The sequence below is a fragment of the Bos mutus genome, chromosome 4, assembly GCF_027580195.1.
Source record: "Bos mutus isolate GX-2022 chromosome 4, NWIPB_WYAK_1.1, whole genome shotgun sequence".
Lineage (NCBI taxonomy): Eukaryota > Metazoa > Chordata > Mammalia > Artiodactyla > Bovidae > Bos > Bos mutus.
This window is the reverse complement of record NC_091620.1, coordinates 70,479,797-70,503,225: the sequence shown is the minus strand read 5'-3', so window position 1 is coordinate 70,503,225 and position 23,429 is coordinate 70,479,797. Positions and strand designations below refer to the sequence as shown.

Here is a 23,429-nt window from a genome sequence, read left to right as displayed (position 1 = left end):
CAGCTGTGCCATCACTATTTTCCTGCTTATGAAAGAAAAAATAGAATTATAATATAGGAAGGGGCCTTTGAGATTTTTGAACTTTATTCATCCTATTCATTCTATGAGAAGGTGGCCTAAGGTCATCTAGTTGAGCTTTGCAGATTCAGGACAAGAATCTGCCTTTCAATAAAGTGCTCTTTCTCTTTCATCACCTTGTCTCTTATCCTATTGATTTTCAAATCCTCAGTAAGACCCTTTTCAGCTTTTTGGTAATACTTGCAAGAGTAGAATCCTATATTTAAGAGAAAGAAAGATGGTATTTATAAACATCTAACATAAAACTTTAGGATTTGCAAAAAAAAAAAATTTTTGTCCGTTGATCTTTTCTCCCTCAAAATGGTTTATAGATTATGGATCTTTTTCTTCCTATCAAATATATATTTTTTTCTATCCTGATAAAGTAGCTATTTGGTAGATTTTTGTCCATGTACACACATTATATAAATATATCCTCTTGGACAAATATACACTAGAAAAACATGGTGTATATGTATATATGTATGTCCACAGATCATTTACAATATGTCCTTACTGTGTGTGTTCACATCTTTTTATCCTTTAACATGTATAATCACCTTACTCTTCAAAGAAAAGGCTTCATACTTTGGCAATAACCCATACTTTCACATAACCCACTAGTGAAAGACACATATTCAGATTCGACTGCCTAGGATTATATCAAAACTCTGCATGCTACTGTATGACTTTGGGCAAGTTATTTACCATCTCTGGTCAGTTTCCTTGTCTGTAAAATGGAGGTAATACTAGTATCCACCTCGTATGGTGGTTGTGATATTTAATGAGCTAAGCCATGTAAAGGTGCTTAGAAGGGAAGTATAGTATGGACTCTATATAGTAGCTGTTATTAGCCTTTCCTTAAATCAACCCTTATAAACTGCTAATTGTTCCCTCTGGTGGAGGCTGGTCTCCTTTTGTGTTCCCTTTTATACTGTTGATTTACTTGAAATGTGAATTTACATTTGGACCTAGGTCAAGGTATTGCTAGTTCTCTTTGTAAAAATACAAATATTTGTAATGTAAAATTTGAATAGTATTCTTGGAGTAGGAATCAAAGAGGCAAAAGAAACTGCATCCATATCAACTTTGTCTCCCCACAAACTTCAGGTTATTATTAGAGTTGTTTTCAAAACATAATCTTAAGGGACTTCTCTGGTGGCACAGTGAAGAAGAATCTTGCTCGCCAGTTCAGGGGACATGGGTTCAATCCTTGGTCTGGGGAGATTCCACATGCCACGGAGCAACTGAAGCCCATGCACCACAGCTACTGAGCCTGCGTTCTATACCCTGCAAGCCACAACTACTGAACTCACTTGCTGCAATAGAAAAGCCTGGGGGGCTACAGTCCATGGGGTAGCCAAAGAGTCAGAAACAACTGAGCGACTGAGCATGCATAGAGCTTCTCCATCATTGGCTGCAAAGACAATAATCAGCCTGATTTGGGTATTGACCATCTGATGATTCCATGTGTAGAGTCATCTCCTGTGTTGTTGGAAAAGGGTGTTTGCTATGACCAGTGTATTCTCCTAACAAAACTCTGTTAGCCTTTGCCCTGCTTCATTTTGTACTTCAAGGCAAGTTTGGCCTATTACTTCAGGTGTCTCTTGACTTTCTATTTTTGCATTCCAATCCCCTGTGATGAAAAGCACATTGTTTTGTTTTTTTTTTTTGGTATTAGTTCTAGAAGGTCTTCATAGTACCATGCACCTTCAGCTTCTTTGGCATTTAGTGGTTGGGGCATAGACTTGGATACTGTTATGTTGAATGGTTTGCCTTGGAAACGAACCAAAATCATTCTCTCGTTTTTGAAATTTCGCCAAAGTACTGCATTTCAGACTCTTTTGTTGATTATGAAGGCCTACTCCCTTTTTTCTAAGGGATTCTTGCCCACATAGATATAATGGTCATCTGAATTAAATTCGCCCATTCCTGTCCATTTTTGTTCACTGATTCCTAAACTGTGGATGTTCACTCTTGGCATCGCCTGCTTGACCACATCCATTTTACATTGATTCATGGACCTAACATTCCAGGTTCCTATGCAATATTCTTTACAGCATTGGACTTTACTTTCACCACCACACACATCCACAACTGAGTGTCATTTCTGCTTTGGCCCAGCTACGTCATTCTTTCTGGAGCTATGAGTAATTAATTGCCCTCTGCTCTTCCCCACTAGCATATTAGACACCTTTCAACCCAGAGAGGGGTGGTGGGGGGGGCGCTCATCTTCCGGTGTCATATCTTTTTTCCTTTTCATTCTGTTTATGGGGTTCTTGCAGCAAGACTACTGGAGTGGTTTGCCATTTCTTCCTCCAGTTGACCACCTTTTGTCAGAATTCTTCTCGATGACCCGTCCATCTTTGGTGGCCCTTTACGGCATGGCTCATGGTTTCATTGAATTACACAAGCCCTACACTTGTGTAGTGGCCCACACACCACTTACAAGGCTGTGGTCCATGAAAGGAAATTCGAAGTTTACTCAAGTGCTTATCTTTATTTATCTCCTTTGGACTCAGTTAATGTGTTACTCATTTAAAATGCCCTTGTGTGAAATTTGTTACCTTTTCAGTTGTGTGATAGATTACTTTGTCACTCTTTGCCATTGATAACTCATGCTTTCTTACCTATGTGTCTTTGCTCATATTGTTCATTCCATCTAGACTGTTCCCCTATTTCATTTTCTCTATGTTCAAGTAATGATCTGAATATAATTACTTGGGTATAAACACACATACATATCCCTCGAGAGAGAGAGAGAGATAGATATTTTTTTTTTTTTTTTTTTTCTCGCTCTCCTTTTTTGCCATGCCATGCATCTTGTGGGATCTTAAGTTACTCAACCAGGGATTGAAACTAGGCACTCAGCAGTGAAAGTGCAGAGTCCTAACCACTGGACCACCAGGGAATTCCCTTTCAAGCCATATATTTAAGATTTTTGCTCTTTCCTGTCTATGTAATACAGTATTTACTATGTATGTGCTACACAGCATTACACACACATTATAGAATAGCTCAGTGATTTGATGTGTACGTAATAGCTCAGTGATTCGATGTATGTATAATAGCCCGATGATTTTCTTAATTTCCTTACAGTAAAAATAGGAAAACTTTTTTACTTGGAGTAGACGTTGAAACTGCATCTATTTTTTTTATTATAAAAATAAACAGTGTAGAAAGTCAGACCCCTTAACCCTGAAATGTTATTAGTTGTTAGAACAATAGATCTTTGTTATTTCTGAGTTATTATCCTGATAAGGAAAATGATATAAAGTGATAACTTCTATCAGTAATTTAACATTTTTACTGTGAGAATTCCTGTTTAAGGTTTTGATCGTGTGTATTTACTTCAGAAGTTACTTTTACTTAAGACTATTTAAGCCACCAGACAGAAGATAATCAAATGTCGGATTATTATTAAATTTGAAAGTTGTTCTTTATTTCATGAGATATTCTTATTGATAAGAATAGACAATTCTCTTACAAAAAGTTAAATTTCCATAGTTCTTTTCACTCACTACACAATTGCCAAAATGTTAATTTAGTATTTAGAAAGTATCTCAAAGTGTTCTCTTGACTTTTTACACCTGATGTAATTGTATTGCTTTACAGATGGCAGAAGATATTTTCCTTTAGCGTTTGGGGTAAAATTGCAAGTTTCTGGAACAAGGCTTTTCTTACTATTATAATCCTATTGATTGTTCTGTTTCTAGGTAAGTACTAGAGTCCTCCTTTGACTAAGCTTAACTATGATTTTTTATATTATTATTATTATCATTAATGAATTATTATTATTGATTGGTTTTTAATTAAGTTGATGCTGCCATTGGTATACAGTTGACTTTATGGAGTAGATAATTGATATGTTGATAGGTATTATTACTGTTATATATATATAATCATAAATTGCAGCAGAGTACAGTGGTTCTTAATCTCTTTTATGTTGTTTTAAGATTTAAATGCTGCAATGCATAACCTAGTTTTCAGAATTAGCAGTTATACAGTCCTTTGTTCGGAGAAGGCAATGGCACCCCACTCCAGTACTCTTGCCTGGATGGAGGAGGCTGGTGGGCTGCAGTCCTTGGGGTCGCAAAGAGTCAAACACGACTGAGCGACTTCACTTTCACTTTTCACTTTCATGCACTGGAGAAGGAAATGGCAACCCACTCCAGTGTTCTTGCCTGGAGAATCCCAGGGACGGGGGAGCCTGGTGGGCTGCCGTCTCTGGGGTCGCACAGAGTCGGACACGACTGAAGTGACTCAGCAGCAGCAGCAGTCCTTTGTTATTGTGGTGTCTGAGTTATCCACAGGTTTAACTGTTTGGGAGACAAACAGAGCAATGGCCCTCAAAAGAAGTTTTAGATGCAGGGTGTGAATCTTGATTGAACCCTGGTTGAAAGACAACTATAGCACAGACATTTAGGTACTACTGCAAAAATTTGAATATAGACTGTTTGTTAGATAATATTAGGGAGTTTTGTTAACTTTAGTTATGATATCAATGTTATTATTATATAAAAGAAGTCAGCAACCTATAACCTACAGACCAGTTGCCTATTTTTCTAAATAAAGTTTTACTGGAACATACCATGCCATTCTGTTTATGTGTCGTCTGTGTATGAACAACTACAGAGTGCAGTAGTTGAAACAGACCGTGTGGCCTAACATACACAAGCTGCTCTTTACAGAAGAAGTTTACAACACCTGTTACATAGGATTATGTCCTTATGCTTAGGAATTGCATGCTGAAATACATAGAAGTAAAGTCTCATGATATTTACAACTTACTTTCAGTTGGTTAAAAAAAAAAAAGCAAATATGGCAAATCCTAACAATTGTTGAATCTAGGTAGTGGAAATATGGATGTTTATTGTACTAGTTTTTCAATATGTTTGAAATTTTCATAACAAGTACCTTAGAAATTAGAAGCAGACTTTTTTTTTAAGTGGAAAAGAATAGCTTTATTTGCTTTGTGAGGCAGAGAGGGCCACAGTGGGCTAATGCCCTCCAAACTGCATATCCCAACCTAGAAGGGGTAGTGAGGAGTTTTATAGTAATGTTTCAAAGAGGGCGTGATCAGCTTGTGGACATCCTTTCAGGGGTTGGTGGGAGGCAGGTGGGAGTCAGCATTATCAACCTTCTGTTTCCAGCCAGTCTAGGTTCTACATGCTTGTGTGCAGCATACAGTTAACCTCTTTCACCTAGTCAGGGGTTCGGTGTCTGTCTCAAAAAACATGCAGATTTTTCCATCATTTCCCCATTTGATTATAGGTCTTCAGTAGAACTCTTAATAGTCAAAATATCGATCCCTTGATGCCGGGGTGATTCAGCTTCTTGCCATGGGTATAAATCCTGTCCCTTGGTGACAGGCCTCCTCTATGTTTGACCAGATGCTGGCAGAGGTATTGCAACATCCCAGACACTACTTTTCCCTTGAAGTGGACTTTTAAGGTTTTTGTCAAATTAGAAACTCTATGAGTCAAAATAATTGCCATGCTTTTTAGAAGGAGTAAATTGCCATGCTTTTTAGGAGCTTTTAAGAACTGAGCTCAGATTATGTAACTTGTCAGAGATCAGCCAGCTACTTCTTGGCAGTTCAGCTTTTGATAGCACCCCAGTGTGTTGTCCCTCAGAGTTCGCTCAGAGTTGTGTTGTGAGTCAGGCAGGTTTCCCAGGTGTCGGTCTGAGGCCGTGACCACTGCGTGTGCCACTGTCTTGTGAGAAAATGCTTCTCATCTTCCATATTACTAACCTCTGGAGGGGAATCCTCTTTATAAACTGGAAATAAATGGCATGAGAAGGTATGAGTAAGTCATTGCATCAGGATGTGAATGGATTTGCAGTTCATTTCAAACTGTATTTGTCTCATGGTATGTTCTTAATGTTACTGATTGAATCTCTAGCCATAGAAGAAATCACACCAAGCAGGTGAAAAACAATAAGGAAAACCAGATTCCAGCTTTGTCACCAGCTAACTAAATGACCTTTGGAATGTCATTTCATCTCTCTGAGTTTGGGTTAGCCATTTGCAAAATAGAGAGAGGAAATAATCTCCACAGCTCTTGGTAGCTCTAAGAGTGTACTGTGTCCTTCTAATTCTAAAATTATCACAAGAATTTCTACTGAAAACTACCACGTAGCCATATAAAGAATGACAACTTTAGCCAAGGTTCTTTTGGTTACATAAATCAGAAACCAGCATCCGCTCACTTGAGCATGAAAGGGAAAATTAAAATATAGGGTTGTTTCAGTGTGGCCCAAAAAATGAAGGAAGCCAAACTCATAGGAAGTGAAGTGTCCATTTAGTGTCCCTGTGTTTCTCCCTCCATCTACTTCTTCCTTATCTCTACAGACTCTGATACTCAATTCCCAGGCCAGAATTATATACAGCTGCTAAGTTTTGTCATGCCAGCCATGTGAGGATTAACTAGCCATTTCTAAATTCCAGTTCTAAGGAAGAAAAAATCTGACCAGCTAACACCAGGTATCCAGTCCTCATCTGAGAAGCTATGGCCAGGGGCCAGGATCACAGAGCAGAATCATGGCTGCTGGCAGGAACCTAGATCTATGGGCAGAGAAAGTAACTCCCAGAGAATAGGAACATCATGGATGATTAATGTGGGGCCGTTAACCCTGGATGATAAAGACAGTCAAACAGGGACTTACCCATGAAGCCTCAGTGTTTTCATCTCAGAACAGGGGAATAACACCTACTTCACTGAGGTGTTGAAAGAATAACATGCAGTTACATATGTAAAGTGCATAGTCCACTGTTCTCTTCCACTGAAATGACATTGGTGTAAATAATGCAGACCCAGTAGGTTTGAATTACTCAACATAATTCATCTTTTATTTTGGAATTTTTTTCTTGTTGGTGTAATAATCATTACTAGATGTTTATATTCCTAGAGCCAATACTAACTGAAAAGTGTGTGTGTCTTTTAGCAAGTTGGAACAGGCAGAAAGGAAGTAGGAAACCCAGAAGAGTTTATTTAGTGTCAGCAGAAATGCTTCTCGGGAACACTTACAGAATTGATCCCACAAAAAGATGATCTCCATGTGCATTATAGAAAATTGACTAAGTGTCACATCCTCCTCTTATTGTTGCCCCCCATCCCACTTTTCAGACACAGTTTCTTTTTATGCAAGCAGTGCATTCTACAAATGGGTTTGTGTTTTTCTTTGGTAGTACTGCTTAATCTTCAGCATTTCTGCATAATGGATCCAGGAGTATTATTCCTGTTTAATTGCCAAGTAGTAATGACGTCACACTTTCACAGGTGGCTCAGTGAAGTAGAGAATTCACCTGCCAATGTAGGAGACATAGGTTCTGTCCCTGGTTGGGAAGATCCCCTGGAGAAGGAAATGGCAACCCACTCCAGTATTCTTGCCTGTGAAATCCCATGGATAGAGGAGCCAGGCGGGCTACAGTTCATGGGGTCACAAGAGTCAGACACGACTTAGCAACTAAACAACAAGGAAAACAACAATGACTTCAAAGAACTGTTTGGTTCCTCTGGTCTGCTCAAAATAACTCATAAAGACTTTTTTTTTTTAGTTGTTGTTGTAGTGGTTGGCATGCTCTTATTGTTTTGAGGCAATCTTAGAAATGACAAAAAGAAAGGAAATCTTGCCTTTTGTGTTCACATAAATCGACCTTGAGGACATTATGCTAAGTGAAAGACAAATACTGTTAAGATCTCATTCATATGTGGAATCTTAAAAAATGAAATCAAGCTCATAGATACAGGGGACAGATTGGTGGTTGCCAGGGGTGGGGGTGGGTAGGTAAATGGAGTCAAGACATACAAGATTCCAGTTATAAAAGAAATAAGTCATAGAGATATAATGAACATGGTGACTTAGTTAATAATTCTGTATTGCACATTTGAAAATTGCTAGGAGAGTGGATGTTAAAAGAAAGTTTGCATCACAAGAAAAAAGAAATTCTGTAACTGTATGGTGATGGACTTGTAACTATTTTACAGTATATACAAACATCGAATTATTTTTAATTAGCAAATTACAAATGGAATCTTCTTCGTTCTGATGAAGAGCATCTACAAAAGCCTAGAGCTAGCATCAGCCTTAGTCAGATATTCAAAGTTAGCCCCGTAAGGTTGGGAACAAAGCAAGGATATTCACTTTGACTATTTTTGTTCAATTAAGTAATAGATTTTCGAACCGAGATAATATTAAATTAAAAAAAAATATACCAAGTGTTAAGATTTTAAATTAAAAAGTAAAAGTCATTTGAAGATGACATGATTATTTATTTAGAAAATCCTAAAATGTCTACAAGAAAAATACTGTGTCAAAGAACTATAGTGCATCACAAAATACAAGGTCAATATACAAAATGAAGTGCATTTCTATGCTATAAGCAACAATTCAAAATTGAAAAGTTTTAAATTACTTTTATAAGTACAACAAGAAGCCTAAAAACTTCTTATTTTTAGAAAAGAACTTTATAAAGGATGTACAAGATCTCAACGCTTAAAGCTACAAAAACATTGTTCGAAGGAATTAAAGAAAATGGAAATAAATTTTTTTTTTTCAGTTGAAAAACTCACAATCATTGCAATGAAATACCACTTCATACTCACTACGATAGTTATAATCTAAAAGACAGATAATAACAAATACTGATGAAGATGTGGAGAAATAAGAACCATCCCAATTTACATTACACTGGGAATGTAAACTGGTAAAGCTGCTTTGGGAAAACAGTTTGGCAGTTCCTCAAAAAGTTAAACATAGAGTTACCATGCATGCGTGCTGAGTCACTTTAGTCATGTCCAGCTCTTTGCAATTCTATGGACTGTAGGCCACCAGGCACCTCTGTCCATGGGATTCTCCAGGTAAGATTCTCAGTATTCTTACTGAAGTGGGTTGCCATGCCTTCCTCCAGGACATCTTCCCAACCCAGGGATCGAACCTGCTTCTCTTACATCTCTTGCATTGGCAGCCAGGTTCTTTACCTCTAGCACCACTTGGGAGTTACCATATGATCCAACAGTTCCACTCATAGGTATATACTAAGAGAAATGAAAACATACGTCAGTATAAAAACTTGTACGTGAATCCTCATGGCAGCATGTTCATAATAGCTAAAAAATGGAGAAAATCCAAATATCCATCATCTCTTGAATGGATAAACCAAATGTGGTGTAGCTGTACAACAGAGAATTATTCAGTTATAAAAAGTAATAAAGCAAGTTCATCTATGTAACTTGCTGCAACATAGATGAACCTTGAAAATATTAAGCGAGGTTAAGGGAGCCAGACACAAAAGAACGCATAAAATATGATTCCATCTATATCAAATGTCCAGAATAGCCAAATGCAAAGAGACAGTAGATTAGTGGTTGCCAGGAGGTGCAGGGAGGGCAAGAATGGATATGCGCTTTCTGTCTGGGTTGATGAAAATATTCAGGTGTTGGTTACACAACTTTGTGAATATACTCAAAACCACTAAATACACTTTTAAGAGTAAATGTTATGTGAATTTTAGTTCAAAGTGCTGTTAAAAAATTTAAGTAAAATAGGGGTTAAAATTAGCTGTTTTTCAACTAGAATCTCTTTCCTATATGGCAGTAACTCTTCCCTAGGAGTGCTTATGACTGCATGAAAGGAGTAACCTAACCTGTTTATATTCCACTGGTCTTTGTGACATCGAAGGCAGATACCTTCCCAGGAAACTATAAGAATCAATGACTAAGAGTACACCAAATAAAGATGCTATAATCTGAAATCTGTCTCCTACTAGAGAAAAGTGATTCCTCTGAATCTGAGACTTAACAGAACTGAAAGTATCAAAAGAGCAGCTCTCTGAACATTTTCAGTAACAGGTGCCATCCACAAACACTTGAGGGATCATATACTACCATAGGTCAATCACATTTCAACAAATCTTTGCCAGTAAAAATCTCAGTGTAACCAAATACTTCTAAAATCTCAATAATTTAAAATAATAGTAGCCTATATATATATATATATATATAAAATAGGTAAATAACAAAGACCCGCTGTATAGCACAGAATTATATTTATTATAATAACCTATAATGGGAAAAATCTGAAAAAAGAATAAAGATAACTATATAACTGGATCACTCTGCTGTATACCTGAAACATTGTGAATCAACTGTATTTCAGGTTTTTTTTAAAGAGTAATACTTCAGTTCAGTCACTCAGTCGTGTCCGACTCTGCGACCCCATGGACTGCAGCACACCAGGCTTCCCTGTCCACCACCAACTCCAGGACCTTGCTCAAACTCGTGGCCTTTGAGTCAGTGATGCCATCCAGCCATCTCATCCTCTGTCATCCCCTTCTTCTCCTGCCTTCATTGCCCAGCATCAGGGTCTTTTCTAATGAATTAGTTCTTTGCATCAGGTGGCCAATGGCCAAAGTATTGGAGTTTCAGCTTCAGCATCAGTCCTTCCAATGAATATTCAGCATTAATTTCCTTTAGGATGGACTGGTTTGATCTCCTTGCAGTCCAAGGGACTCTCAAGAGTCTTCTCCAACACCACAGTTCAAAAGCATCAGTTCTTGGTGCTCAGCTTTCTTTATAGTCCAACTCTCACATCCATACATGACTACTGGAAAAACCATAGCTTTGATGAGATGGACCTTTGTTAGCAAAGTAATGTCTCTGCTTTTTAATATGCTGTCTAGGTTGGTCATAGCTTTTCTTCCAAAGAGCAAACGTCTTTTAATTTCATGGCTGCAGTCACCATCTGCAGTGATTTTGGAGCCCAAAAAATTAAAGTCTGTGACTGTTTCCATTATTTCCCCATCTGTTTGCCATGAAGTGATGAGACTGGATGCCATGGTCTTACTTTTTGAATGCTGAGTTTTAGGCCAGCTTTTTCACTTTCCTCTTTCACTTTCATCAAGTGAAAAGTTACTTCTTCGCTTTCTGCCATAAGAGTGGTATCATCTGCATATCTGAGGTTATTGATATTTCTCCCGGCAATCTTGATTCCAGCTTGTGCTTCATCCAGCCCAGCATTTCGCATGATGCACTCTGCATGTAAGGTAAATAAGCAGGATGACAGTATACATCCCTGACACACTCCTTTCCCAGTTTGGAAAGAGTCCTTTGTTCCACGTCCAGTTCTAACTATTGCTTCTTGATCTGCATACAGATTTCTCAGGAAGCAGGTCAGATGGTCTGGTATTCCCATCTCTTGAAGAATTTTCCACAGTGTGTTGTGATCCACACAGTCAAAGGCTTTGGTGTAGTCAATGAGGTAGAAGTAGATGTTTTTCTGGAACTCTCTTGCTTTTTCGATGATCCAGCGGATGTTGGCAATTTAATCTTTGGTTCCTCTGCCTTTTCTAAATCCAGCTTGAACATCTGGACGTTCTTGGTTCACATACTATTGAAGCCTAGCTTGTAGAATTTTGAATATTACTTTGCTAGTATGCGAGATGAGTGCAATTGTGCAGTAGTTTGAACATTCTTTGGCATTTCCTTTCTTTGGAATTGGAATTGGAGTGAAAACTGACCTTTTCCAGTCCTGTGACCACTGATGAGTTTTCCAGTTTTGCTGGCATATTGAGTGCAGCACTTTCACAGCATCATCTTTTAGGATTTAAAATAATTCAACTGGAATTCCATCACCTCCACTAGCTTTGTTCATAGTGGTGCTTCTAAGGCCCACTTGACTTCACATTCTAGGATGTCTGGCTCTAGGTGAGTGATCACACCATCGTGGTTATCTGGGTCATGAAGATCTTTTTTGTACAGTTCTTCTGTGTATTCTTGCCACCTCTTCTTAATATCTTCTGTTTCTGTTAGGTCCATACTATTTCTGTCCTTTATCGAGCCCATCTTTGCATGAAATGTTCCCTTGGTATCTCTAATTTTCTTGAAGAGATCTCTAGTCTTTCCCATTCTATTGTTTTCCTCTATTTCTTTGCATTGATCACTGAGGAAGGCTTTCCTATCTCTCCTTGCTATTCTTTGGAACTCTGCATTTAAATGGATATATGTTTCCTTTTCTTCTTGCCTTTCTCTTCTCATCTTTTCTTAGCTATTTGTAAGGCTACTTCAGACAACCATTTTGCCTTTTTGCTGTTTCTTTTTCTTGGAGATGGTCTTGTTCACTGCCTCCTGTACAATGTCACAAACCTTCGTCCATAGTTCAGGCACCAGATCTAATCCCTTGAATCTATTTGTCACTTCCACTGTAAAAAAAATTACAGTAGATGTAATAAAAATGCTAGTGCAATAAGAGAAATGGGTTAGCCTGGAATTGATTGTAATGGCATATGACCTATGTATGTTATTGTCAGTAGGTTGAATTTTAATGCAGTGTAGCCAGATATTAGAGACAGTGCAGTGATGGTAACTCCTAGATGAATAGTAAAAAAGCAAAATACTGTTACATTCAAAGTTTACCACTGGCATCTATTTTGAGCATAATATCCTCCCATGTATTATAAAGAGACCCTCTAGCTAAAGTTCATTATCTAAAAGTTAGGTCACTTGGGCTAAATCTGCTTTCTATTATATTAATAATCTTATATTCTTAAAAGCCAAAAGCAATGTGTTTCCTCTTTTTCTTTAATAGATGCTGTGAGAGAAGTAAGAAAATATTCCTCAACTCATACTATTGAAAAGAGCTCAGCCAGCAGACCTGCTGCCTATGAACATACACAAATGAAACTCTTCAGGTCTCAAAGAAATCTTTACATTTCTGGATTTTCATTATTTTTCTGGCTGTAAGTTTTTTTTAAGCACAATTTTAAAACATGATTTATGTTTCTCATTTTTTCCACCTACAGTGTAGATTTTTCTTCTGTACTATTTAGCACACTAACATCTTTTTTGAAAGAACTCAGATGGCAGACCCAAATAACAAATAATAATCCTGGCTTGTAGGTTTGATAGGCCCATAAGGTCCTGCAGGATCTCACCCCTGCTGCTCTCTGGAGCCTCCTCTTGTACTCTTTTCTGACACATATACCACCGTTGCATGCACACTGTCCTTTGCTGCTCCTTCATTCATTCATTATTGCAACAAATATTTATTGAGTTCCTTTTGTGTACCCAACTCCTCCCTACTTCAGGGTCTTCACACCAACTTTCCCTTCTGCCAAAACACTCTTCCCTTCCCTCTCTCCCTGGTTAATTTCTACTCATCCTTAGCTCCTTTCTCAGGTAAGCTGAGACCTGTGACCATCATTTCCCCAAAGTAGGTAGGTCTCCTGTTGCACACTCCCATAGAATGTGTAGTGTATATACTTTTCTTCCAAGTGTCATTTAATTACTCATGGTTGTAATTAAATACTGTTTTAACTCTCACCTCCCCAACTAAAGCCTAAACCCTTTGAGAGCAGAGCCATTGTCTTGTTTCCAATTATATCCCCAATGCCTGGCATAGTAATTAACACTTAGCAGTTCTTGAATTGGATACTTGAAGATAATGATTACTATTAGTAACAATGGAGGTTACTCATCAATACAAGGAGAGTAATTTTTAGGTTTAGCCAGCCTTCTGCAGTGCTATTTTTATTTATTTATTTTGACTAAAAGGCATGTGGGATCTTATTTCCACAGCCAGGGATTGAATCCATGCCCCCGGCATTGTAAGCACGGGGGCTCAAGTCTTAACCACTGACCACAAGGGAAATCCTGCACAGTGCTCTTTACATAGCAGATTTTGAACTGAGGGGGAAAATTTCTTACTGGCCCTGCCACAATGTCCAAAATTCTCTTTCTGCTCCTCCTGGCCAAAGTCCTCTACAGAGAAAAATAAGTAAATAAGTCCCACTGAACCCACATTCCAAAAGTTAGTCTTCTGGCAAAAATTTCAAAGAAATGAGGCACAGGCTTCTTTTAACTAGGACTTGGATTATGTATTTGTCTTCTTTAAACCCTGGAGGAGGAAATGGCAACCCACTCCAGTATTCTTGCCTAGAGAATGCCATGGACAGAGAAGCCTGGCAGGCTACAGTCCATGATGTCACAGAGAGTCAGACATGACTGAGTGACTGAACACACACTTCTTTAAACATCCTCCCTTGCTTAAACATTACCACACCCACACCTGAAGGGGAATTACTGGATAATTAGTGCTTAAAGTCACAGTTCTTGGGGATTAGTCTAATTATATACTACTCTGACATTTTTTTTATTTTCTTAGAGTGTTGAGACGTCTGGTTACCCTTATTACTCAGCTGGCAAAAGAGCTGTCACACAAAGGAGTACTTAAACATCAAGCAGAAAATATTAACCAGGCTGCCAAAAAATTCATGGAAGAAAATGAAAGACTGAAACGGGTATTTAATTTTTAAAAAAAAAACTGGTGTGAATGTTTTTGGTATTCCCAAGGGATGGTATATTTTTTTCAGCCTCAAAAAGAGCATTTTTATAAGTAGAAAATGACCATAAATAACAGTATTCTACAATGTGATTGTTCCAGAAGTATTTTATTATCTTTAGATTTGTGAGTTCTCAAAGTTTCCCTCAGTAGTAGATTAATGCCATTGGACCTACTTCCTATGATTCAAGGAGAAAACAGTTCTGGGAATATGAATTTTAGTTCCTTTATTACCGTTAATTTTACTTTATAACATAAGGCAAGTTTTAATAAGTCTCTCTTAAGTTTCCATTTCCCATTCAGTTGAATTACTGTTAAGACTTTGTGTGTGTGTGTGTTTTTCTTTAAATGATGTTTATATAAGAAGCAGAGAAAAATAGTTGATACAGATAGAAGATGGCATATAATATTTTCAGTCTCTAATTTGGGTTATGTTGCTAATAATTCTTTGAGAACCCTAGGCTGTCTTTCCCCTGCTCCTCAGGGAGAGTGAAAATCAGGTACTGATGTTTTCCATGTTAAGTAAAAAGAACAAATGAGAAAATGGAAGATACAAAATTACTTTGGGTATTTTTTTTCTTAACTTTAAAATTTAGGAGTCAGATCTCAAGCTTGAGTGTTTTCAGTTCATGTTAAGCCCTATAACTATGTTTTCGTAATTCTGCTTCTTAGGGAAAAAGTCAAAAGAACCATTCAGAAGTGAAACATTTTCTTAAATAATTCCTAACAATGCAATAAGATTATTTCGCTATTACAGATTAATGAATTGCAATCAATTATGAATTACATCAAATTATATTTATGTGAGGGCTTCCCTGATAATTCAGTTGGTAAAGAATCCTCCTGCAATTCAAGAGACCCCAGTTCGATTCCTGGGTCGGGAAGATCTGCTGGAGAAGGGATAGGCTACCCACTCCAGTACTCTTGGCTTCCCTTGTGGCTCAGCTAGTAAGGAATCCACCTTCAATGCGGGAGACCTGTGTTTGATCCCTGGATTGGGAAGATCTCCTGGAGAAGGGAAAGGCTACCCACTCCAGTATTCTGGCCTGGAGAATTCCATGGACTGCATAATCCATGGGGTCACGAAGAGCTGGACATGATTGAGCGACTTTCACTTTTCATATTTATGTAAAAAGTATTGTAAGTCTAACAGTAGAGAATTACCCAAATCCTAAAGCCCAGCCTCTTACAGAAAGAACTCTAAGCATCACCTTTTATTAATTCTGAAAGAGTTACCTATTAACTAGAACAATATAAAGCTCTATAAAACTATTGTTGTTCATTTGCTAAGTTGTGTCTGATTCTTCACCACCCCATGGACTGCAGCACGCCGGGCTTCCCTGTCCTTCACTGTCTCTGGAGTTTGCTCAAACTCACGTCCATTGAGTTGGTGACGCTATCCAACCAACTCATCCTCTTTCACCCCCTTCTCCTCCTGCCTTCAGTCTTTCTCAGCATCAGGTTTTTTCCCAATGAGTTGACTCTTCGTATCATGTGGCCAAAGTATTAGAGCATCAGCTTTAGCATCAGTCCTTACAATGAATATTCAGGGTGGATTCCTTAAAGATTGACAAGGTTGATCTCCTTGCTGTCTAAAGGACTCTGAAGAGTCTTCTCCACTACCTATTAAATAAGGGAAAACTCATTGCAAAAAAAAAATAATTTTGATGCTACAGTATCATGGTGACCTGTTCAAAAACCCATGTTTTATTTATGATGTCTGCCTTATTACCACTACACAAATAGGATTCAGAAATGTTTCTTTGGGTAGATTTTAACAGCATCTTTTAAGGAAACATTTAGAGAATAAGCACTGGTTTGTATGTTTACTTTGTTTTGTTCTGTTTTGAAAAAAGCTTTGGTCCATAGATGTCATGTAACTTTCCATTGGTCGTTAAGCTGTGTCAGTGTTTCTGTGTTCAGAGGCAAACAGTATGTCACCAGTGTTTCAGCAACACAGTCAGACTTATTTTGTATGTTAATATTATTTGCTTCATTTTCTGTCCTTTGATCTCATTTTATAATGGTAAAAACATCTCTTCATTCTCTATAAGAGACACATTATCTAATGGAAAGTGTTTTACCCTAAAGTTCAAGAGATTTGGGTGCCAGTCCCAAATCTGCCAGTAATTAATTAGCATTGTGATCTGGGGCCAGTCACCACATTTGTTCTGGGTCTCAAGTTTATAAATAATAGCTCACAGTATTCACAGGCTTCACAGTAAGGTATTAACTCTTTGAATTGTTGCAACCACCCTAGGAGGTTGGTGCTGTTAATACTTGCATTTTATAGATGAAGAAATGGAGGCACAGAAAGGTTAAGTGACTTGTATAAAATCATTCCACTAATAAGAGACAGAACTAAGATTTGAATCCAGGCAGGCAGCCTGCCTCTAGAATCCACACTCTAAACCACATTGTTTTGTTCCCTTCAATCATATGCTAGCCCATGAAATGACTTGCAGATGGTGCATGGGACCCCATTCTGCTATGATACTCAGTTAATGAAATAATTATGAAAGACCAATTAACTTATATATGACTGCTTTAAAATAACAACAGTGGTGGAGCTTTACTTCTTGTTTTTTCGCAGCCACTTAGGCAGGTGGGGTGAGGTGGGTAGGACAGTTTACATGTGCATTACTATAGCTAGTGGCTATAAAATTTCAGATTCCAGGGCTGTTGGTCTTTCTCCAGCATCAAGTTACACATAATTCAATAATAAAGTTGAACAGATTTATAGGTGCATTAGTGAAAGCTTATTTACAAGACCAACACCAAATTCAACTTTTCCAAGTCAGTGGCATATTAATTCAGGCAGTCAGTGTAAGCTTTCCTGTAACTCATTGGTTCTCTTCCAGTTTGGATAATCACTGAAGACTGTGCGAAATGAATTCAAGTGAAGTAAAAGTAAGGATTGTGTTGAAGTGGTCAACAGACCTGTAGAATTCAGAGGGATTTTTTTTCCCTAGTCTCTGCTCTTAAAAAAAAATGTGTTTTTTTTTATGTTAAAGATATGAGACTTGTTCGGTTTTAGTAGGTACTTCAGTTCTTTATCTCTTAAAATTCTTGGAATTATATATTCATTCGAGTTTTAATTCCTCCTTTGGATCTGCCTGATCTCTGTTGTAGCACAGCAGTATTGTATTTGATCTTGTGCTGCAATATTTATGCTCATCTCATCATTTCCACTAGCCTGAGTTTGCTAAGTCGCTTCAGTCATCTCCGACTCTGTGTGACCCCATAGACAGCAGCCCACCAGGCTCTCCCATCCCTGGGATTCTCCAGGCAAGAATACTGGAGTGGGTTGCCATTTCCTTCTCCAGTGCATGAAAGTGAAAAGTGAAAGTGAAGTCGCTCAGTCATGTCTGACTCCTGTCGACCCCATGGACTACAGCCTACCAGGCTCCTCCGTCCATGGGATTTTCCAGGCAAGAGTACTGGAGTGGGTTGAATTGCCTTCTCCTCAAGCCTGAGTTTACCTGAGAGCAAAAGATTGTATTTCTGTTATATTTTTACTCCTAATACTACATAGTATTGTACAATATTTGCATGTAGTAGTAGCAGTGCTAAGTAGAACTTTGTTTTGTTTAATATATCAGTGTTTTAATGTCAGTTTACATTAGGAAAGGAATCACCCTGCAGTAGAAATTCTTTTCTATGTCTATTTTAAATTGTCCTGAGTTAATTTTTTTTCTTACTGTTGAGGTTTTCTGTATCAAATTGCTGCCTTTTTACTTAGTCAAATAACCCATGTCAATATGTACATGTTCTGTTTTTCAAACATTAATTTAACATCTTTAAACATCTTAAAATGTTCTTTTTAATGTCAGCTACTTACTTCTATTAACACTGATGATTTCCATCCAGGCTGTGAAATTTTTACCCCATGATGTTTTTATTTTAGTCAAATATTTTACTATTCAGATCTTAATTTTTCTTGCCTAGAAAAGATAAGCTACAAACATAAAACAAACACTTTAAAAGCCAGAATAGATTTGAAAATACAAATAATATTATGAAAGATTAACTGGATAAAAGTAATTTGGAGACCATTCAATGTAAATTAGGTAGAATTGTCCAAGCATAGAGGTGGCCCTGTCATACTCCACTTACCCATTTCTATCCTGAAAACATGTTCTTTTCTTACAAATCATCAATATAAACCTAGTCTGAGTAGACCGCTCTGCAGTTGGAACATAAAGGCTTTCCAAGTAATATTACCCTCAGAACTGTTTTTTTCCCTTAGATTAACATCACATATTAAGGAAAAGGTATGTTTTATCTGAATACTTTTGAAAATATAATTTTAATTGTAGCCCAGCCAGAAACTCTTGTTATTTTCATGTCAGAGGTTTCAATCATAGAAGAAAGAGTGTGTGTGTGTGTGTGTGTGTGTGTGTGTGTGTGTGTGTGTGTTTACCAAAAACCCAAGTTTCTGTTAACAAAAGTTTACATTGTAAAAAAGTATAAAGCACTGAAAAGGACAAAGAATAAAGGCCAATAATTTAAAATACATTATTTAGCTTTTTTCCTAAAAATATGTCTGGCTATTACAATATAAGACTACTTCTTTCTATAACTTTCTTTTCTGATAGCTCTTGAAAAACTATGGCAAGGAAGAAGAACACATTTTGGAAGCAGAAAATAAAAAACTAGAAGAAGACAAAGAAAAACTGAAAACTGAATTAAAGAAGGCTTCAGATGGTAACGTTATATGCCTGCACAAAAGTAGAAGTATCATATTTTATGCTGTTAAACTTCACTACTTTTGCTAAAACAAAACCAGTGGCTACATGTTCTTCTGGCTAAAATACCAAGGGTGACCTATTTACAAATTCCTGCTCAAATATGAAGATAAAACATTGTTTCAGCCAAGAGAAACATGCTCTGTTTTACAGACAAACATGTAGGTGTTTCAGATCTGTGTTGCAAATACAAATGTTCCTGCCTTAGCAAAAGACCTGTGTTCCTGAAAAGTTGCTTGTAAACACATTTGGAAAATTATCACAGTTTTTCATCATAGTACATTGCTGCTAAAAGAAGCAATGACAGGGGGAAAGTTTTGGTTATAAGATAAGGTTATAATATTAGGGCTTGAGATAAGCCCTAATATTTTCTACGTGCCAGATATAAGAAAAACGTTCCTTGAAAGAAATGGTACGGACAGAGTAAGCTACAGACTGGGGGGTGTCAGTAGAGAATTCAGTGTCTCATTCCAAAATACATTGCAATAAGGACTTGGGGTAGGGAGTCCCAACTCCCATTTCCCTGAAGGCAGCTGTTTCTTCTGCATTTTTTGTTTTTTTGAAAAACAGTTGTTTTAGTATCTTCTTAGACAAGGAGGAACAAATTATTATTGCCTGCAGCTGCATAGCACTGAAAAGTTCTAAATCTGATGTCATCTAAGAAACTGCCTCAAAGTTGATGGCTTGACCCCTGAGCAACATTCCAGCTTATGACAGATAGTCCTTGATGTTGTCCAGATACTGGGAACCTCTCAGGCACAGTCAAGATAGTAATCAATGCATAGGCCTTCTCCAATTTCAGATCTCTTCCACTGCTTTGTGTTGGAAATAAATTGGAAAACATTCAGTAATTGAATAAAAAATACTTTATGCCATTTGTAAGTTTAGATTAAAAAAAAATAGGCCTCAGTATAAGTTTCTGTAATACATCTTGCTATTGTTAATTATGTATATTGTTTGGACAGAGTTGAGTTCATCAAGATGTATTTGCATTTGAAATGGAAAGCCTGAAGATAAATGCTAATTGCTTAAAAAAATTGGTAGGATATTTTTTCTGATATAAAGTATATAGTCACTTTCCTACTTCTTATTTAAAGTAAAAAAAAAATCATTTAGAAGCAGTAAGTTAAAAAATAATTTACTCTTCTAGACAAAATGGTAGATGGTGTGTTTGGAATAGTATAGCTCAAAATTCTAAATCTTCTCATAGTTGTACTTTTGGCTCTTCTGCAGTTCCAAACAATTTGGAACATTATCACGAAGTTTTAACATTTGTATGAAAATAAATTTAGTAATCAGACATTTCAAAAGAGAAATAGTGTTCTTTTTTTACCCAACACAAAATATTGCTGGTAATCCTTCTGAAGAATTCAAGGGACTATTTCCAAAATACCTTTAATTAGTTTAAAAAATTATTTTAAATTCCTGCTTTTTTTAATATCTGCCAAGGATCCTTTTCCTTAAGTTGTAAGCAGAGTAGGACAGAAATAAAAGGCAGACAAGAGTAGGTTGTGTGCCATGCTACCTCTCTTAACCCTGGCCAGCTTAGTTTTTTTCTCCCTTTGATTTTTAAAAAATCCAACTCATGTATTTTGAGTTTTAACTTCACAAGTCTGATATATAACTCTAAACTCAGTGTTATTTTGAGTAATATAAAGAAGCTCAATATTTCTTTGACAATTCAGATGTTTGGAGAAGATGAACTCTTTTATAATATAGGCATTTTGTTTATGATCTGATAACAAGCGATTCCAAGTTTCCTATTTAAAGTGTAGACTGCAGAACTACTTTCAAAGTGAATCAAGGTTGAGGTAAAAGCAGATTTTACCTGTTTGAGTATGTTCTGTTTGGTTTCTGCAAGGAGTGTAGTATTTTATGAACACATTTTATTTTAGATAACGTTGTTACTGACCTTGAGAAGATCCAAGTTCCATTTCTAATGGAGGTATAACCCTGGCTGTGTTCTCTTGACCTATACTAGTCAAATTCATTCAGACAAGACTAAGAAATAGTAGTTCAAGGTATGGATGAGTTCAGCAGCACAATGCTTTGTATATAGTACCATTCAAATAATATTCATAGATTTCTATAAATTGAGAGTATTAAGACTGATGGTGCTTAAGAAATGTTTCAGGAAGTTCTCTTATATTTCAAAATTGAGTAGAAAGGCAGTGTGGTATATTTTTTAAAAGAGGTAAATAGAATATTGTTCTTATGCATGGTCTTACCCTTAGTGTTTCTTTTAATCTTGGTGAAACATTTTCTCCAAATATATTAGTGGAAGTGAAGCACAGATACAAATGTCTATTTAAACTGATTCAATCCAAATTGGGAAAGTATTATTCTGAAAGCAGGTGTTAAGAGCACTCACTCTATCAGCAGTGCCAAAATCTCCATCAGTTTTTAAACACCAGCTCAGATTTTTCACCAGTTAATTAAATTACCTGTGCTCCAATGCAGTCATATGACCCTAGTGAGCCAACGGAGAGCGTGCATGTCTCCAAGCATCCAATTTACACTCAAGACTAACTTAGTCGGGTGTAAGGACCTGATCTGTCATTTTTAATGATCTGTTTAATGGTAGCTCTGATGTCCCAGTGTGTGGAGTAATTGGGAAAGGGCACTGCCATGAAAATTGAGAACTTAAGCTCTGAAGAATTTACAAAGTTCACAAGCCCTCACAATAAAAATAGACCTTGTATGTAGCGGATAACTTTCTGATATCCAAGGAGATTGACTTCAAAAGATTCTTCCCAGGAGAGCTTCCCAGGATTTATTCTTAATACCTTCTCAGTACTTATTCTTAAAACTAGAAGAAATACGTATCATTCAGTCATTGCATGCATCCAGGCAATGATTTTAAGTGTGATTGAGTTGTATATGAAAATGTCTCTTCCTCATTCCTTTAGGAGCAGAAGTATATCCATAGCATGCTACATTGAAAGTTCTCAGGACTGGCAGTCTAATACTAGAAGTTGAGTACTAGTGTATGTCTCCTACATAAAGGGAAAAGGAAAAAAAAGTGACTAAGGCAAATTCCTTGACCCTGCCATTATTCTTTCTTCCTTTTCTTCCTTTCTTTTTCTTTCCATCAGCAATTTTGGGGGGAACTATTCAAATAACATTCATTGTAAGGTTGAATATAAGAATCTGCCACACTGCAGATGAATTCTTTACTAGCTGAGCCACCAGGGAAGTCCACGAATGCTGGAGAGGGTAGCCTATCCCTTCTCTAGCATATCTTCCTGACCCAGGAATAGAACCAGGGTCTCTTGCATTGCAAGTGGATTCTTTACCAGCTGAGCTACCAGGGAAGCCCATTCAAATAACTTCTTCATTGTAAGATCATTTAACATGGAACATCAGTTCAGTTCAGTTCAATCGCTCAGTCGTGTCCGACTCTTTGCAACCCCATGAATCGCAGCACACCAGGCCTCCCTGTCCATCACCAACTCCCGGAGTTCACCCAGACTCACGTCCATTGAATCAGTGATGCCATCCAGCCATCTCATCCTCTGTCGTCCCCTTCTCCTCCTGCCCCCAATCCCTCCCAGCATCAGAGTCTTTTCCAATGAGTCAACTCTTCCCATGAAGTGGACAAAGTACTGCAGTTTCAGCTTTAGCATCATTCCTTCCAAAGAAGTCCCAGGGCTGATCTCCTTCAGAATGGACTGGTTGGATCTCCTTGCAGTCCAAGGGACTCTCAAGAGTCTTCTCCAACACCACAGTTCAAAGGCATCAATTCTTCGGCGCTCAGCCTTCTTCACAGTCCAACTCTCACATCCATACATGACCACAGGAAAAACCATAGCCTTGACTAGACGAACCTTTGTTGGCAAAGTAATGTCTCTGCTTTTGAATATGCTATCTAGGTTGGTCATAACTTTCCTTCCAAGGAGTAAGCGTCTTTTAATTTCATGGCTGCAGTCACCATCTGCAGTGATTTTGGAGCCCAAAAAATAACTGTCCTTAAAAAGCAACCTACTGAGGATAAAGCAATTTTTTTGTTTATTTTTCTTCTAGTTTTATTGAAATATAGTTGACAAATGGCACTGTATAAGTTTAAGGTGTGGGATTCCCAGGTGATTCAGTGGTCGAGAATCCACCTACCAGTGCAAGAGATGCAGGAGACACCAGTAGGATCCCTGGGTTGGGAAGATCCCCTGGAGTAGGAAATGGCAGGCTACTCCAGTATTCTTGCCTGGGAAATTCCATGAACAGAGGAGCCTGGCAGATTACAGTCCATAGGATCACAAAGAGTCAGACATGACTTAGCAACTAAGC

General features: G+C 37.5%; 1 protein-coding gene and 1 non-coding gene across 4 annotated transcripts in view; both read left to right on the top strand.

The window, feature by feature from the left end:
- Nucleotides 1-23,429, top strand: part of BCAP29 (B cell receptor associated protein 29) — a 51,462-nt gene that overhangs the window by 2,300 nt on the left and 25,733 nt on the right. For all 3 annotated transcript variants that reach the window (XM_070369620.1, XM_070369622.1, XM_005901426.3), the window contains exons 3-6: nucleotides 3,673-3,773; nucleotides 12,646-12,796; nucleotides 14,221-14,356; nucleotides 18,996-19,104. In XM_070369620.1, coding sequence (XP_070225721.1) covers nucleotides 3,673-3,773; nucleotides 12,646-12,796; nucleotides 14,221-14,356; nucleotides 18,996-19,104 — 497 coding nt within the window. The remainder of the gene's footprint in view (nucleotides 1-3,672; nucleotides 3,774-12,645; nucleotides 12,797-14,220; nucleotides 14,357-18,995; nucleotides 19,105-23,429) is intronic.
- Nucleotides 22,020-22,149, top strand: LOC138987680 (small nucleolar RNA U109). Its single transcript, XR_011464064.1, has one exon. It is a non-coding gene; the product is annotated as a small nucleolar RNA U109 (small nucleolar RNA).